The sequence below is a fragment of the Mirounga angustirostris genome, unplaced genomic scaffold, assembly GCF_029215605.1.
Source record: "Mirounga angustirostris isolate CCGP_5_RB_7025 unplaced genomic scaffold, mMirAng1.0.hap1 SCAF_1, whole genome shotgun sequence".
NCBI lineage: Eukaryota > Metazoa > Chordata > Mammalia > Carnivora > Phocidae > Mirounga > Mirounga angustirostris.
In genome coordinates this window covers 199,792,268-199,806,042 of record NW_026991709.1, presented here as the reverse complement: position 1 = coordinate 199,806,042, position 13,775 = coordinate 199,792,268, and the positions used below count along the sequence as shown (strand labels likewise).

The 13,775-nt window shown below is 52.4% G+C and overlaps 1 protein-coding gene and 1 long non-coding RNA gene across 14 annotated transcripts in view; one reads left to right on the top strand and one right to left on the bottom strand.

The window, feature by feature from the left end:
* The window catches only part of KIF9 (kinesin family member 9), a 48,874-nt gene that overhangs the window by 6,350 nt on the left and 28,749 nt on the right, over positions 1-13,775 (bottom strand). For 6 of the 9 annotated variants that reach the window (XM_045862555.3, XM_064596901.1, XM_064596916.1 and 3 more), the window contains 10 exons: positions 12,691-12,759; positions 11,872-11,976; positions 10,260-10,315; positions 9,406-9,496; positions 8,813-8,946; positions 7,359-7,550; positions 5,558-5,772; positions 2,365-2,541; positions 1,955-2,070; positions 1,447-1,551 (listed from right to left, as the gene is read on the bottom strand). In XM_045862555.3, the coding sequence (XP_045718511.1) occupies positions 1,447-1,551; positions 1,955-2,070; positions 2,365-2,541; positions 5,558-5,772; positions 7,359-7,550; positions 8,813-8,946; positions 9,406-9,496; positions 10,260-10,315; positions 11,872-11,976; positions 12,691-12,759 (1,260 nt within the window). Of the gene's footprint in view, positions 1-1,446; positions 1,552-1,954; positions 2,071-2,364; positions 2,542-5,557; positions 5,773-7,358; positions 7,551-8,812; positions 8,947-9,405; positions 9,497-10,259; positions 10,316-11,871; positions 11,977-12,690; positions 12,760-13,775 lie in introns of those variants that run through there. The other 3 variants (XM_064596912.1, XM_064596923.1, XM_064596928.1) reach the window with 3 other exon arrangements.
* Positions 1-13,775, top strand: part of LOC123833864 (uncharacterized) — a 65,621-nt gene that overhangs the window by 50,185 nt on the left and 1,661 nt on the right. For 3 of the 5 annotated variants that reach the window (XR_010413390.1, XR_010413387.1, XR_010413391.1), the window contains 2 exons: positions 2,216-2,558; positions 9,310-9,565. This is a non-coding gene — a long non-coding RNA (uncharacterized LOC123833864). Of the gene's footprint in view, positions 1-2,185; positions 2,559-9,309; positions 9,566-13,775 lie in introns of all 5 variants that reach the window. The other 2 variants (XR_010413389.1, XR_010413395.1) reach the window with 2 other exon arrangements.

Here is a 13,775-nt window from a genome sequence, read left to right as displayed (position 1 = left end):
CTCTCTCGCTGTGTCTCTCTCTGTCAAATAAATAAATAAAATCTTTAAAAAAAAATAAGTACACATGTCCTTGTGACCAAAAAATTCACTTCTACAAAACTTAACTTTCACATATATTCACTCATGTGAATTCGCACTTGTACAAGGTTATCACAATATTGGTACTGTAAACAAACGGAACTGCCCAAATGTTCCTCAATATGAGATGGGTTAAGTACATTTTGATACATCCTCACAGTGGAGTACTAGTATACAGCTTTAAGAAAAAAAAGAAATGGAATGATCTTCAGGATACACTATTTAGTGGGAAAGGCAAGATACAGCACAATGCGCAATGGGAACACAAGAAACAAGTGACAGGGGTTCCCTGTCAGAGAGGATGGGGGACTGGGTATTTGTATTTATATTTTTTAAAGGATGTGCTCCCTTTGGCAATCTCCCCATGTGCACCTGCTACCTGCTGTGTAAGAATGGCCTGTGGGTGCCGCCTGGGTGGCTCAGTCGGTTAAGCATCTGCCTTAGGCTCAGGTCATGATCTCAGAGTCCTGGGATAGAGCCCTACTGGGCTCCCTGCTCAGTGGGGAGTCTGCTTCTCCCTCTCTCTCTGCCCCTCCCCCTCCACACCCACTCATGCTCTTTCTCTCAAATAAATAAAATCTTTTTTTTTTTAAGATTTTATTTATTTATTTGAGAGAGAGAATGAGAGAGAGAGAGAGCATGAGGGGGGGAGGGTCAGAGGGAGAAGCAGGCTCCCTGCTGAGCAGGCAGCCCGATGCGGTACTCGATCCTGGGACTCCAGGATCATGACCTGAGCCGAAGGCAGTTGCTTAACCAACTGAGCCACCCAGGCGCCCCTCAAATAAATAAAATCTTAAAAAAAATAAAAAGAATAGCCTATGGGCACACCATGGGCTCTCTGTGTTCTGGCTCCAGAATGAGCCTCAGAACAAGCCTCTCTGCTCTGGCCCAACCTGCTTAGGGAGGAGAGTGCAGGCCCAGCCTGTGGCCAACACCCTGTCTAGCTTTGCCTCAGCTGCATGTGGTTCTCTGTCCCCTGCCTCCTATTTGTGGTGGCCCCCACTGGAGAGGCGGTCCCCAACAGGCAGTGGTCCCAGGAGATTCCCAGTGGTGTCAGGAGATTCCCAGTGGTCTCAGGAGATTCCCAGACCCTACCCTGGGCTGTGAACCACACATGGGCCAGCTTAGCTCCCAATAACCATCTTGGGGTCTGTAGGGCCCCTGCTGGATTTAACCCAATCTAGGACTCTGTAGAGTTGGCAGAAGATACCCACTGACTCTGGGTGACTCTGTATTTCCCTTGGCTGGCATATTCCTTCTTTGCCTCTCCAAAGTGGGAAGTGTGATCTTGGGTGTCCTAATAATGTGATCTCTGAGGCCCCACCTTCCTGGAGACATGAACCCCCCCCCCGCCCCCTGCCCAGTTACCTTCTGTTCTGTCTTGACTTTGGCATTGTAGAAGGAGATGGAGTCAGGGCCCTCTGGCAGCATCATCTGCTGCAGCTGGCTGAACTTGTCCTGGTCATCTTCTCCCTAGGGGAGGCTCAACTCAGCATAGTCCCTTCCGCCTGCCATTGTTAGGAACTTCCCTGACAGGGCCTGGCGGGGGGGCATCAGGGCAGCCCCTTGCAGGGTTTGTAAACCCCCATGCAGGGTAGCTCACAACCCCTGGTCCCATATTTGCCAGACATCCTGTAGCTGCCACCTGGGCAGGATGAGCCACCCCAGAAAGGTGGCAATAGCAAGTGATGTTTTCTGTGTCCCCATCCTCCATAACTGGGGAGACCTGGACCTGTCCATCTGCCTGGGCCAGCCGTGGGAGAGGCTGGGAGCAGCCTATACACGGCCATGTTTGTGGAGAAAACAGAGGACAAAGGGTACTGCCCACCAACCTGTGCTCATCCACTGTCCCCACGCCGGCCCCTGTGCCACTCACCAGAGCCACGAGCCTGCTGATAGGCACCATGCCTGGCCGGATGCCACTAGTTGGCTTCAGCGACACTTGCATGTCCTCAGGGATGAAGAAGGACTCGTTGTACCAGATATCAAATTCTGCAAGGAGGCAGGAAGACAGCACTGTGAGGTGTTGGGGAGGCCCTGAGGAAGCAGGTAAAGCCGGTGTGTGTGCCTGTCACAGGCTCACCCTCTTCTTTGCTTCCTGTTCTAGGGTCTCACCCTTTCCTGTCTCCCTCTCCAGCTCTCAGAGTCCTGGAAACACTTCAAAGCCCCTGTCCAGCCCCAGCTGTCAGAGAGAAGCTCTGAAGCCGCTTCGAGAACCCAGGTGGTAGCCTTGCCCTCTGCCTCCCGGGACATCAGGTGGCCGGCCGACCTTCCCAAATGGCACACCCGTGAGCAGGCGGTGGCGACACTGATCCACCAAGTGCTGGCAGTACTGGATCTCAGCCCTGAGGTCACGCAGGTCCTGATACTCAGCCCGGTACTGCTTCTTGAGGTCTTTGAGCTTCAGGATCATCAGGAATTCCTCCTCGTCAATGATCATCAGCCCCTTGTTCTCGTACTCGCCTGCAGGGACAGAGGAGGTCAGAGAATGAGGTGTTCACTTGGGGCGTGGGGAGGGAGGAATTCTGGAAAGAGGGAACAAAATGCTGGCAAAACACGAAGACCAGACACCAGAGGAAGGGCTGGGCTGTGGGGCCGGGGTGGGCAAAGCACGAGGAGGCCAGGCCACCAGGCCACGTCTCACCGGAAGAGGGAGTTCAGCTCAGAGGGGGCCACAAGGGCAACTTTAAGAACAGGAGGCGTGCGCAGGGGAGAGGGTAGAGATGGCGCATGCTTCACACTTATTTTGGTCTTAAACCTTACTGGCCAAACATAGTTCAGGAGTCACCTCAATTAAGTGGATGTCTACCTTTTTTGTGAGTCATATAAATGAACTGCCACCACGGGCTAGTACCACAAGGCACCTGGGCAAGGTTATCAAGAACAGAGCGCGTAAATCTGTATTATGTCAAGAGGCTGTAAGAGGCTCCAGGAGGAGAGGGGTCAGTCATGCTATCTGTCATCTCATGGTCTCGGCATGAGCTTTTAAGGTCTGTCAGAGGAGGGCTGCTGAGTTAAGACAAAATAACATGGTCTGTGGAGCCATTCACTCAGCCGGCCACTGCCCACGGGACCTAGAAAGCTCACCACAGGCATCATGTCAATCGCACGAGGGCTGTGGGGCTTCCACCCTAGGGAACCCCGGAGAGTGAGGAGGGGAGGCGCATAAGGCAGTCTCCAGGTGTCCTTCCACTGATACTCAGTGGGAAAAAATTAAGGTACACTGTCACACCATTTATGGACAGGCAATTAGAATCTTGAATTGGTCCCAATTAAGGAAGTCTAGAGAGGGAGGGTACAGAGTGGCCCCCCCCCAGGTCCCTCCCCTTCACTGCAGAGCGGCCTGGTCTGTGTGCTGTGGGCAGTCCCCAGTGTGGTCACTGTGATAGACACAAGTCCTTTACAGAGTAAAGTCTTTACAGTATTCTGATGACACGGGGAGGGACCGTGAACACCTTGTGTCCCACCGGGGGGTTCTTGGATTATTGCCAAGGAAAAAACTTCAAAGAGTTGAACCTAAAATGATTTTTCATTTTTCTTTCACAAAACACTAATTAACATGCCAAATTTGCTGACCTGGCTGGGCCAATAAGTGGCTATCAATCAAAATGAATCAAAAAACAAATTTACCTGATCTATTCCCTCAAGATAAAAGTATTTTATTTAGTATTTTAACAACCAATGGGAAAACAACTCATGTTGGGGGGAAAGAGCAAAAATGTGTGTTTTTGGGCACCTGGGTGGCTCAGTCAGTTAAGCGTCTGCCTTCCGCTCAGGTCATGATCCCAGGGTCCTGGGATTGAGCCCCACACATCAGGCTCCCTGCTCAGCAGGGAGCCTGCTTCTCCCTCTCCCTCTGCCCCCCACTTGTGCTCACTCTCTCTCTCTCAAATAAAATCTTTAAAAAAATGTTTTTATACTGATAGATAAAATTTTAAATATTTTATTTCATTTTAAGTTTTTATTTATTTGCGTAATCTCTACACCCAACATGGGGCTCGAACTCAAGACCCTGAGATCAAGTCATATGCTCTTCCGACTGAGCCGGCCAGGCACCCCCAAATTTTAACTATTTTAAAATATTGTTTGTTTAATCTTCATCTCATTCCTTAAAAATATCTGTTTTCAGGAATATTTAGGCATAAATGATATGTCAGCATAGCATGAATATGTATTATTTAAGATATGTAAATAGGTAATAAGAAGTTGCATAGTCTAAGAAGGTGTGGGCAGAAGGGACAAAGAAGTCCTTGGTCCCGTAAGATCTTCACCCTGGAGGTTCTGGGTTGGGGCCTATCTGGAGCTACCATGACCAGCCCTCTCCCATGCCCACATCCATGGAGGCTTAGCCCTCTGGAATAGTGCGTCACAGTTGGTCTGTAGAGTATGAGCAAAGTGGCCTCACGAATTTGGAGTTGCCCTCTGAGACGTAAATGAGTAAAGTGCACATCTCACTGTGAGATGAGCCACCTGGCCTGCAGAAATAAAACAAATGACATCTGCAGATGCCCCGACGGATCACCGCCTAGGAAGCCCGCCTGGAATAGGGCTGTGATTTAGCCAGGGAAAGCCCAGTAACCTCCAATGTGCCCTGTCGGGAGGACAATGGAACCAGCAATGTGAACAAGAATGTGGCTTCTGAACCTCTGGCCCCAGAGTCAGGATGGTTACTCATTAAAATGCAGGTTCTGGGCCTTGCTCCAGATCGCCTGAGTTAGAACCAGTAGTCAGGGCCTAGGAGTCTGTGTTTGATCAGCCCTCTCCGATAAGTCCTCCACACACTCAAGGTGTGAGGGCACCTCAGGGCAGCGCTGAGCGCTGTCTGCCACTGGGACAAGGGCACCAGGGTCAGGGTAACCAGTGAGCACCCTCCCCACACTGAGGTCCCTGCTCTCTGAGCCTGAGGACCCCCCCCCCCCCACACACACACATACCACCTGCCTTAGGAGACTAGACTTTGCCAGGCCAGCATGGGTGTTGAGGATTTGGCATGAGGAATGATCTCAGTGACAATGACTCCCTAGGCCCTCTGGTACCCATATTCTCTTTCCCTCCTCAGTTTCTTGTGTCTTAACCAGCACCCCCATGCCAATCAGACTACCCTGGGCAGTGAGGAGACCACACGAGGACCTAGGGCCCTTGTGGGGGTCACCAGCTGCCCATCTCCTTGGGGAGGCCTCTATAAAACCAAAGGCCTGCTTCTCCACTGGGAACAGCACATATCAGGGAGAAGGCCCAGCACTTAGGTCTGAGATAACAAAATAATGGGAGACCCACAGGCGAAGGCTGACTGACAGGGAAGGAGCCTAAGGCTCCCCGGGGCTGACTAGAGCCACATGATGACCCAGGCGTGAAGACCACACTCCCACATGCCCTGCTGGCCCCCACCCACCTCAGTCCTCCTGTGCCCAAGACGGCCCTGTTTAGAGCAGGATGACTCAGCTCCCACAGCCCCCGGCCACCTTCCTACCACATTCACCTTGCTTCTCCCGGAGTGACTTCTGAAAATTTAGTGCCTCCTTGGTCATGTCCATCTCCCGCTTGATGGCATTGATGCGCTGTGTGGTCTCACTGGCCCTTTTCCTCCGCTCGTTCAAGATGGACTTGTTCTCTTTGAAGATGCGGTTGATCTCACTGCCCCGCTCATTCTTAAAGTCCTCAAAGGCCACAGGTTTGGGGGGTGGGGTACTGGGCCTGAAGACAGAAGGGGAGGGGAAGGGGAGCCAGAGCCCAGCACCTCGCCTCTCTTCCCGGGGGGAGGAGCGGGGGGCTTCTGTGGGCTGGAGGCCAGAACTCCCAGGCACCCTGTGCAGGAACCACTCCCCGGTCTCCGTCTCTCCCCGCACGCAAGGACACGTGACCACAGCAGAAAGTGAGGACAGCAAGAAAAAGCATAGGAAACAGAAAACAAAGCAAAAAACCATGCACTACCTACTGGCAACTACACCTTGGTGCATCTCCTTCAGGGATTTCTTTGATACAATGTTTGAGGTCATGCAGTAGATATAATTTTACATCTTACATTTTTCACAGAGGCATTCCTTCATGCTCTAAGGCACTCTGAGAACTCTGGTTAATGAGATGTAAGGTGAAGTGTTGGGGGCCAGGGGGTGTGGACTGTCTGCAACTTCCTTTGAAATGCATCAAGAGGCGCCTGGGGGGCTCAGTCAGTTGAATGGCTGGCTCTTGGTTTTAGTTCAGGTCGTGATCTTGGGGTTCTGGGATCGAGCCCCGCGTCGGGCTCCCTGCAAAGCAGGGAGTCTGCTTCAGGATTCTCTCTCTCTGTCCCTCCCCCTGCTCACTCACACTCTCTCTCAAATCAATGAATCTTAAAAAAAAAAAAGGGGGCGCCTGGGTGGCTCAGTCGTTAAGCGTCTGCCTTCGGCTCAGGTCATGATCCCAGCGTCCTGGGATCGAGTCTCGCATCGGGCTCCTTGCTCAGCAGGGAGTCTGCTTCTCCCTCTCCCTCTCCCCCTCCCCACTGCTTGTGTGTGTGCTCTCTCTCTCAAGTTCTCTCTCAGATAAATAAATAAAACCTTTAAAATATAATAAAAAAATTTTTAAAAGTTAAAAAAAAAAAAAATGCATCCAAAAAATAAGAGGGATGGAGAGAAAGACAGATGCATGATGAAGTAAGTAATGTGTTAAATGTAGAATCAAGTGGGTGTTTGCTGTACAGTACTTTCAACTTCTCTGAGTTCTTGGAAATGTTCACCTGCTGGGGAAAAAATTCTTCATGCACATCCTCGTACATCCCAAGGGCAGAGATGATCATTCACTTAGTACCTTTTCCGTAATGTTAGCTACTGAAGGTGTTTCCCAAAATTGTTTTTGGCTTTTTAAAGTAATGATGCCATGAACATCCGTTTGCATAAATCTCTGTCCACATCTCTGTTTCCTCAGGATACATTACTGGACACTCAATTGTTGGCTCGCCAGGGAGAGGAACTGAGGAGCTATAGAGGAAGGGGTCTCATGCCTTGAGAATTTGGAGCCTTTTGAACGTTTTAGTTATTTTTTTCAATGTAAACGTAATTATTTAAATAACTGCTATTTGAAGGGCCTAAAATGATTCCATGTATAACTGCGTATATTGGAGGACTCCTGAGGTGGGACCATTTCACCTGTGGAGAAGCCATCACGTTGCTTCTTTCTGACTGTGCTCCTAGTCTTTGCCTATTATCCCCTATTTTATTTCTCATCTATCTGCAGGCGCTCTTGACATGCTGAGGATCACACTCTGGTTTTGAATGATCTGGTGAACTTGCATGAGGTGTTACCTGGGTGGGCGTGATTCCTCCTTCGGGGAGTCTGAGGGAAGAGGCTCAATGCTGGAGGTCTCCCGGTCCCTCAGAGGCAGCTCTTTGACATCCCCCTCCTTGGAGGACGGGGTCAGCTGGGTCTTGGAGGTAGAGACCTCCAAATCCTTGCCACTCACAGGGCTGCTGGCACCTTCCTTTTTTGCTGAGGAGCTGGAAAGAGAAGGCAGGGAGGCCCCAGGGCTCAGTCATGGGCAGTAAGGTCTCTCTGGTACTTAGGGGAGTGACATTTCCAAACCCTCAGACATCAGAAGTCCCATCCCAGCCAGGAGACACCTGGGAAAACTAGGCAGGCTCCAGGTCTGAAAGCGGCTGGACCTGTGGGGCGGGCCACAGGCTCCCGGAGCATCCGGGCTGCTGAGGTCTTGATCACACAGGCCTCCCGGGGAACAGGTGGCAGAGCTCCCACCCAGGGTAGGTCTGTCTGCGGACCAAAGGTAAAGCAAGACATGTCTGCCCTGCTGCCCTGACCAGTCCACGACCTGCTCTCCCGCCTCCACGAGTGCCCACACCCACCCCCAGGAAAGTAGCTGCCCTCGCTCTCCAAGTGATGGTGCCCAGGGTCTTCCTCCTCAGAGAGGCACATCTGAGCCGGCCTGAGCTGTCAGGAGGAGGCCAGGGGCCTCGGCAACCCCTGCTACCCGACTCCTGTTCTGCATGGAACAGTTTTCTACAGTCAGCTCTGGCCTGTGTTTCTTTAGCAGATGGAATAACAGCAACACCACATTCGCACTGCCTACTTTCTAGGTACAGGGACTGCCTTCACCCATTTATCTTCCCAATAACCCCCCTGACTTTGAAGCTACTATTAGGATTCCCAATTTAGGGAGAAGGAAATGGAAGCACAGAGAGGCTGTCATGCCTCCCACGAGGTGACCCCTTCAGTGAGAGGAGCCTCCTAGAGCCTGTGTTCACGTCCACCACTACCAGCATCTTCCAGGGACGGCATCTCATTAAGTGAGCCTTGACACTCCTCTTACCCGGCACACGCAAATGATTCTTGTCTGGAAGGTGAACTGGGGTTTTTAGGTGACATGAGTACCAGGGAGCTGGGTCACAAAAGGACTCCGGTTAGGGGTGGTTTCCTCATGTAGTACTGGGGGTAGGGGGGTGCTAGCCCGGCTTCTCTCTTCCACTCTATCACTCCTCAGTGGTGTGACCTTGGGAGTGATTTCGCCTCTCCGAGCTTTGGTATCTACATCAGTAAAATGGAGACATGAACTCCTACCTCCTGGGGTTGCTGTGTGGACAAGAGGTAACCAGCACAGCCTGGGCCCCACAGATGTTGCTAGTATTGGCAGGCAATACGAGCAACTGGGACCACCCAGTAGCGAAGACACTAGCTTGTGTCCTCTCTTTCACCAGCCAAGGAGGGCCAGATGCTCAGCAGGTAAAGCAACAGGAAGGTTCCTCACCTGAGCTGTTCTTTGAACGTCTTCTTGGACTTGGATTTCTTCCCAGGTTTGGTAGAGTAAGGGATGACCCCGAGTCCGAAGCCTTGTCCATCAGGCTCACCCACTAGGTGGCCATCAACGTCCACAAGCCCTGCCTGGAGAGAGGCCAGCCACAGGGCCGAGGGTTAGATTAGGGGTTTTGGCCCGTGGGGGACCCAAGTGTACATGTACCCAGGTGGGCATGTTCACCCCACATGCCTAGCTTCAGGCTATCTCCAACAGCACTATCTCTGATCACCCTACCAACGTCCATGTTCCACATCAAATCCACTCGATGGTCTGGTGTCTCCTTGAGGATCTTAAGGCCCGTCTCCAACCTAACTCCAGGAATTGGTCTTGTTTATGGTCATGTTTATGGTCATGTCTCCAACACTGTAGACCATTTTGAATTCATATATGGTTTACTCTTGCATGGGTCCCACTCAACCTGGTGTTACCATTATCTGTTGCAACCCCAGATCTGCTCTAATGCGGAACACCTGCTGTTTCTGGAAAGGTCTGGAGATGGAAAAAGTCTGACATGAATGCTGTCAACAAGAAGCAACCATGCATACCTTCTGGACTGCAGAGATGGCGGCAAAGTCATTCTTGTCTATGAGGGTGTATTTCCTGCGCAAAGTGGACTCCACCTCCTGTTCCTGTTGGCTTGAAAGAGAGAATGAGAGAACACCTTGCACTTTGGCGCTAGGCTGAACCTTCCAGAGCAAGAACCAAGTATGGGAATTAGAAGTCATTTGGGTGTGGCCCCTTGGGATGGAACCATACCCTCATCATGAACCAGACTAGACCAAACAAGCCCATTCCACACCCCGATTCCTCAGGGCACACACCCACTGTCCAGCCCTAAAATCCGCAGTGGCCACCCTTATGTGCCAGGCACTTCTGCTCCAAAACTTTAACAAGGACTGTAAGCCTGCCTCAGGACCATGCTTTCCCACCCAGGTTCTATCTTTACAAGGCCCTTGGGAATCATGTGACCCATGTCTGTGCTACTACCCAGCATGAGCTGCTCAGTCTACAGGTGTGTCTGCACCCAAATAAACTGCAAATGACTCCTGAAGTGGGGGTTGGGCACAGGGAGTATTCACGATGCCCTGCTCTGGCCACACTCAGGGCTGGTACTCCAGAAGGACCTCCCGTCTAATTAATGAACTCAGGAAACACCCACCAGGGACCACTTCCTCTCTGAGCTGTCCTTGATTGGAGGGCTCTCCTCCCGGCTTCCCCCAGGGGAAAGGGAGGGCTGGAGGATCTGAGAGCTCAAGGGCCTGGGCACACCCCAAGGACTCTGAGCTGGCTTCTCACCCATGAGAAACAAGGCAGTGTGCTTAGAGGCCACACCTTGACCATGGGAAACGAAAATGACAGCCTGATGTAGGAGTCAGGTGGGTGGGTGGGGGTCCCTTACCTCAGCACCACCCGGAACTGATTGAACACCTCCTGGATCTGTCTCAGGTTGATGATCTGGAGGGAAGACAGCAAGGCAGAGAGGTTGGGCTTTAGGCAGCACAGGACTGAGGGTGTGTCTATGGTTAGTAGAGAAACCAGGACTCTTCGGCTAACCCTTGATCATCTGCCTTAAGAATGGAACATCTGAAATCTCCTCAAGAACAGAGAAACGGGTGCCTGGGTGGCTCAGTAATTGGGCATCTGCCTTCAGCTCAGGTCATGATTTCCAGGTCCTGGGATTGAGCCCTGCGTCGCGCTCCCAGCTCAGCGGGGAGCCTGCTTCTCCCTCTCCCTCTGCTTCTCCCCCTGCTTGGCTCTGTCTCTCTCTCTCAAATGAATAAATAAAATCTTAAAAAAACAAAAAAAAGAACAGAGAAACAATTGATTCATAGTTTTCAAACTAAGTATTTACTGAGGTTATAAAAATGACCTTCCCTGGAGCTCCTGAGTGGTGCAATCAGTTAAACAGCTGACTCTTGGTTTCGGCTCAGGCTGTGATCTCAGGGTCATGAGATGCAGCCCCGTATCAGGCTCCATGCTCAGCGGGGAGTCTGCTTGAGATTCTCTCTCCCTCTCCCTTTGCCACGCTTGCATGCTCACGCTCTCTCTCTCAAATAAATGAATCTTTAAAAATTACCTTTTCTAAGTGAAGGTCTCTATAAAATTAAAATGACTCTAGTTCTCGAAAATACTAAGAAAAAATTTTAATAAAATTTATGGTCTTCAGCTCTCTCCTGTTTCTACAAGGTTCCGTTATGAACTTTCTGTTTGGCACACACACATCTGTGGCTAGAGGAAGGCCAATGGCTTCCCTCTTGGCCCTACAGACCACAAGCATTACCCTTGCCGGAGGGTCATTCTGGGACTAACCCTCCTCCAAGGCCAGAAGAGCCCACCCCTGTTGTCCCAGGCCTGCCAGTTATAGCTGCCACAGTAACAGGCCTGGGGTGAGGGTGGGGGGGTGATCTGCCATGTAGCTCCCTGATGAGGGGTTTGCTGGCCTGCACTGTAAAAACAGAACGCACCCTTCTCTCTGAGGACCCTTCCCTGTGTGGCTGCGGACTCTTCCTCCTTGGCCTACTCCAACACAGGCCCTGCATGTCTGCCCTGTCAGCCCGCATGACCATCATCCTTGAATGACCTCACTCCGCCCAGCACAGCTGAGCACCTGAGCTGCGGCAGCTCAGTTAATTCCACTTTGGTTTCCCTCCTCACTCCAAGTACAGGAGGTTGAGCGTTTTGCTGAAGTCACTCAGCAAGGAGACAACTGAGCTGGGATGTCATCCGGGCAGCCTGGCTCCAGGGACCACACCTGTGCCTGGGGTGATGGACCACCCCTGTGTGGTCAAGTGTGTTCAAGGCTGCTGGCCACTCTGAGGGGCACACCCATCCTTGTAACCCTAAACACGGATGCTGAGTCCTCGGTAGGCTGTAGGGCCTGAGGCCAGGGGTCCAGCACCACCCACCCCATACCCACCGTACCCACTCAGTGTGAAGTTCCAAGGCCAGCACAGCACAAGGGGGGGATGCCCAGGAAAGGGAAGGCATGGTCCCAAGGAAAGGCTCCTTACGTCAATCTCATCCAGTGTCCCCTCCAGGTACCTCCGCACCTGGGAGTTGATCTCAGCAATCTGGGTTTCATCCATGGGATCATAGTTCACAAGGGTACGGTTGGCCTTGGAGGAGGATGAAGAACATGTCAACAAGCTCCAAACACCTGAGCCCAACAGGGGCAGCAGGGGTCATTCTGAGAACCGTTCAGGGGAGGTTGGACACAGGGCAGGACCACTGGGTCCTGGCCAGGTGCTCGGGTCACAGAGGGACAACTGGGTCTCGAGAGCCGCCTGACATGGGCTTGCCACTCCAAGCAAGGGGGGGCTCTGCTGGCTGAGTCTCAGCACACTCTGTAGCATGAGGGCCATGGGAAGAGGGTGGCTGCCTCTGCCTCAAGAGCCCCCCTGGACCATGAGCAGGCCCAGGCAAGCCACCAGAGGTCTCCCATTCCCACTCTCTGCCCTCAGGGCCCTCTGCTGCCGCCCCCTCCCTCACTGCCCAATCTGCCCCACCTCCCCTGACCTTGACCATCATGCTATCTGCCCCTGCCCTAGCTGCCTGGCACCTGGCCCCCTGCCCCTCGTTCTCCTGTCAACTGTCTGCCTCCGCTCCCTGATATCTGACACCCCTGCCCACATCCTCCTGCTCTTCTAGGATCCCTGCCTTCCAGGCATTCCTGCTCCCCAGGCCCCCTGGCCAAGTCTCCCTGCCTACTTGGCCCTCCCACCCATCTGGCTCCTGTCCACCCAGTCCCTCTGCCCACCTGGTACCCTGACCCGAGCCCCTCTAGCAGTCCAGCCAGCCCCCACTCCAGACCCCTGCCTCAAGCCCCTTACCAGGCTGTCATGGATGGCCAGCTCCTGCTTGAGCAGCACCAGCTCCTTCTCCAGGTTCTTGACCATTCGCTGCCAGAAAACAGTTTGGGGAGGGGCAGGGAGGCCAGTCACAGAGGCCACCCTGCCTCTTCCATATCAAGCCCACAATTCCCTAACCTATGCCTGGACATCCCGGCCCCTCCTGGAAACCCATGGGGTGTGATGTCAGCATCTGGACAATTCCCTCCCTGCTGGTGACTTTTCCCCAACTGGGGTGAGTTTAGGGTCTGCGGGGGCCTCAGCAGTCCCCTGGCCTCTGCCTCTTACAGCAGCGGAGACAGAAGAGAGTGAGCACAGGAACCCACAGGGCAACCTCACACCACAACTCCCGGGAGCTTCAGATTTCTAGTCTACCAGGGTGATGGCCCTCTCAGTGCAGCCCACTGCCACCAGGATGCTTTCCAACACAGCCGTACCTTCTACCCTCATCCTTCCCAACCACTGCAAAGACATGTCACTGTTCCCTGCTGATAATCAGGTTCGTCACCTCTAATATTTTTGCTGCTACAAACAACAGTGCACAGCATTTTTGTCCTTCTATCTTTGTGTCTTTCTAGGTTTTTGTAGGGTCACACAGGCTCTTTGTGACCTGCCCCCATTACTTCTTCCCTACTGTTCCCCTCCCCCAGCTCATTCCAGTCCTACCAAATCGGCACACTCCCGCCTCTGCCTTGCCTATCCCCTCTGCCCAGGACACTCTTCCCCCAAGTATTGCCCTGGCTCACCCCCACACCTCCTTCAAGTCTTTGTTCAAAAGCTTCTAAATTAGGCACACTTCAATCACCCCACAGAAAACTGCAATCCCCTCCCCACCCCCACACCACTCTTTTTTGCAAATCTTGCTCTAATTTTTTTCATAGCACCTATCACCAACATACCCTAGAGCAGTGCTGTTTATTTTTTATTTTTTTTTAAAAGATTTTATTTATTTATTCATGAGAGACAGAGAGAGAGAGAGAGAGTGGCAGAGGGAGAAGCAGTCTCCCAAGGAGCAGGGAGCCCGATGTGGGACTCGATCCCAGGACCCTGAGATCGTGACCTGAGCC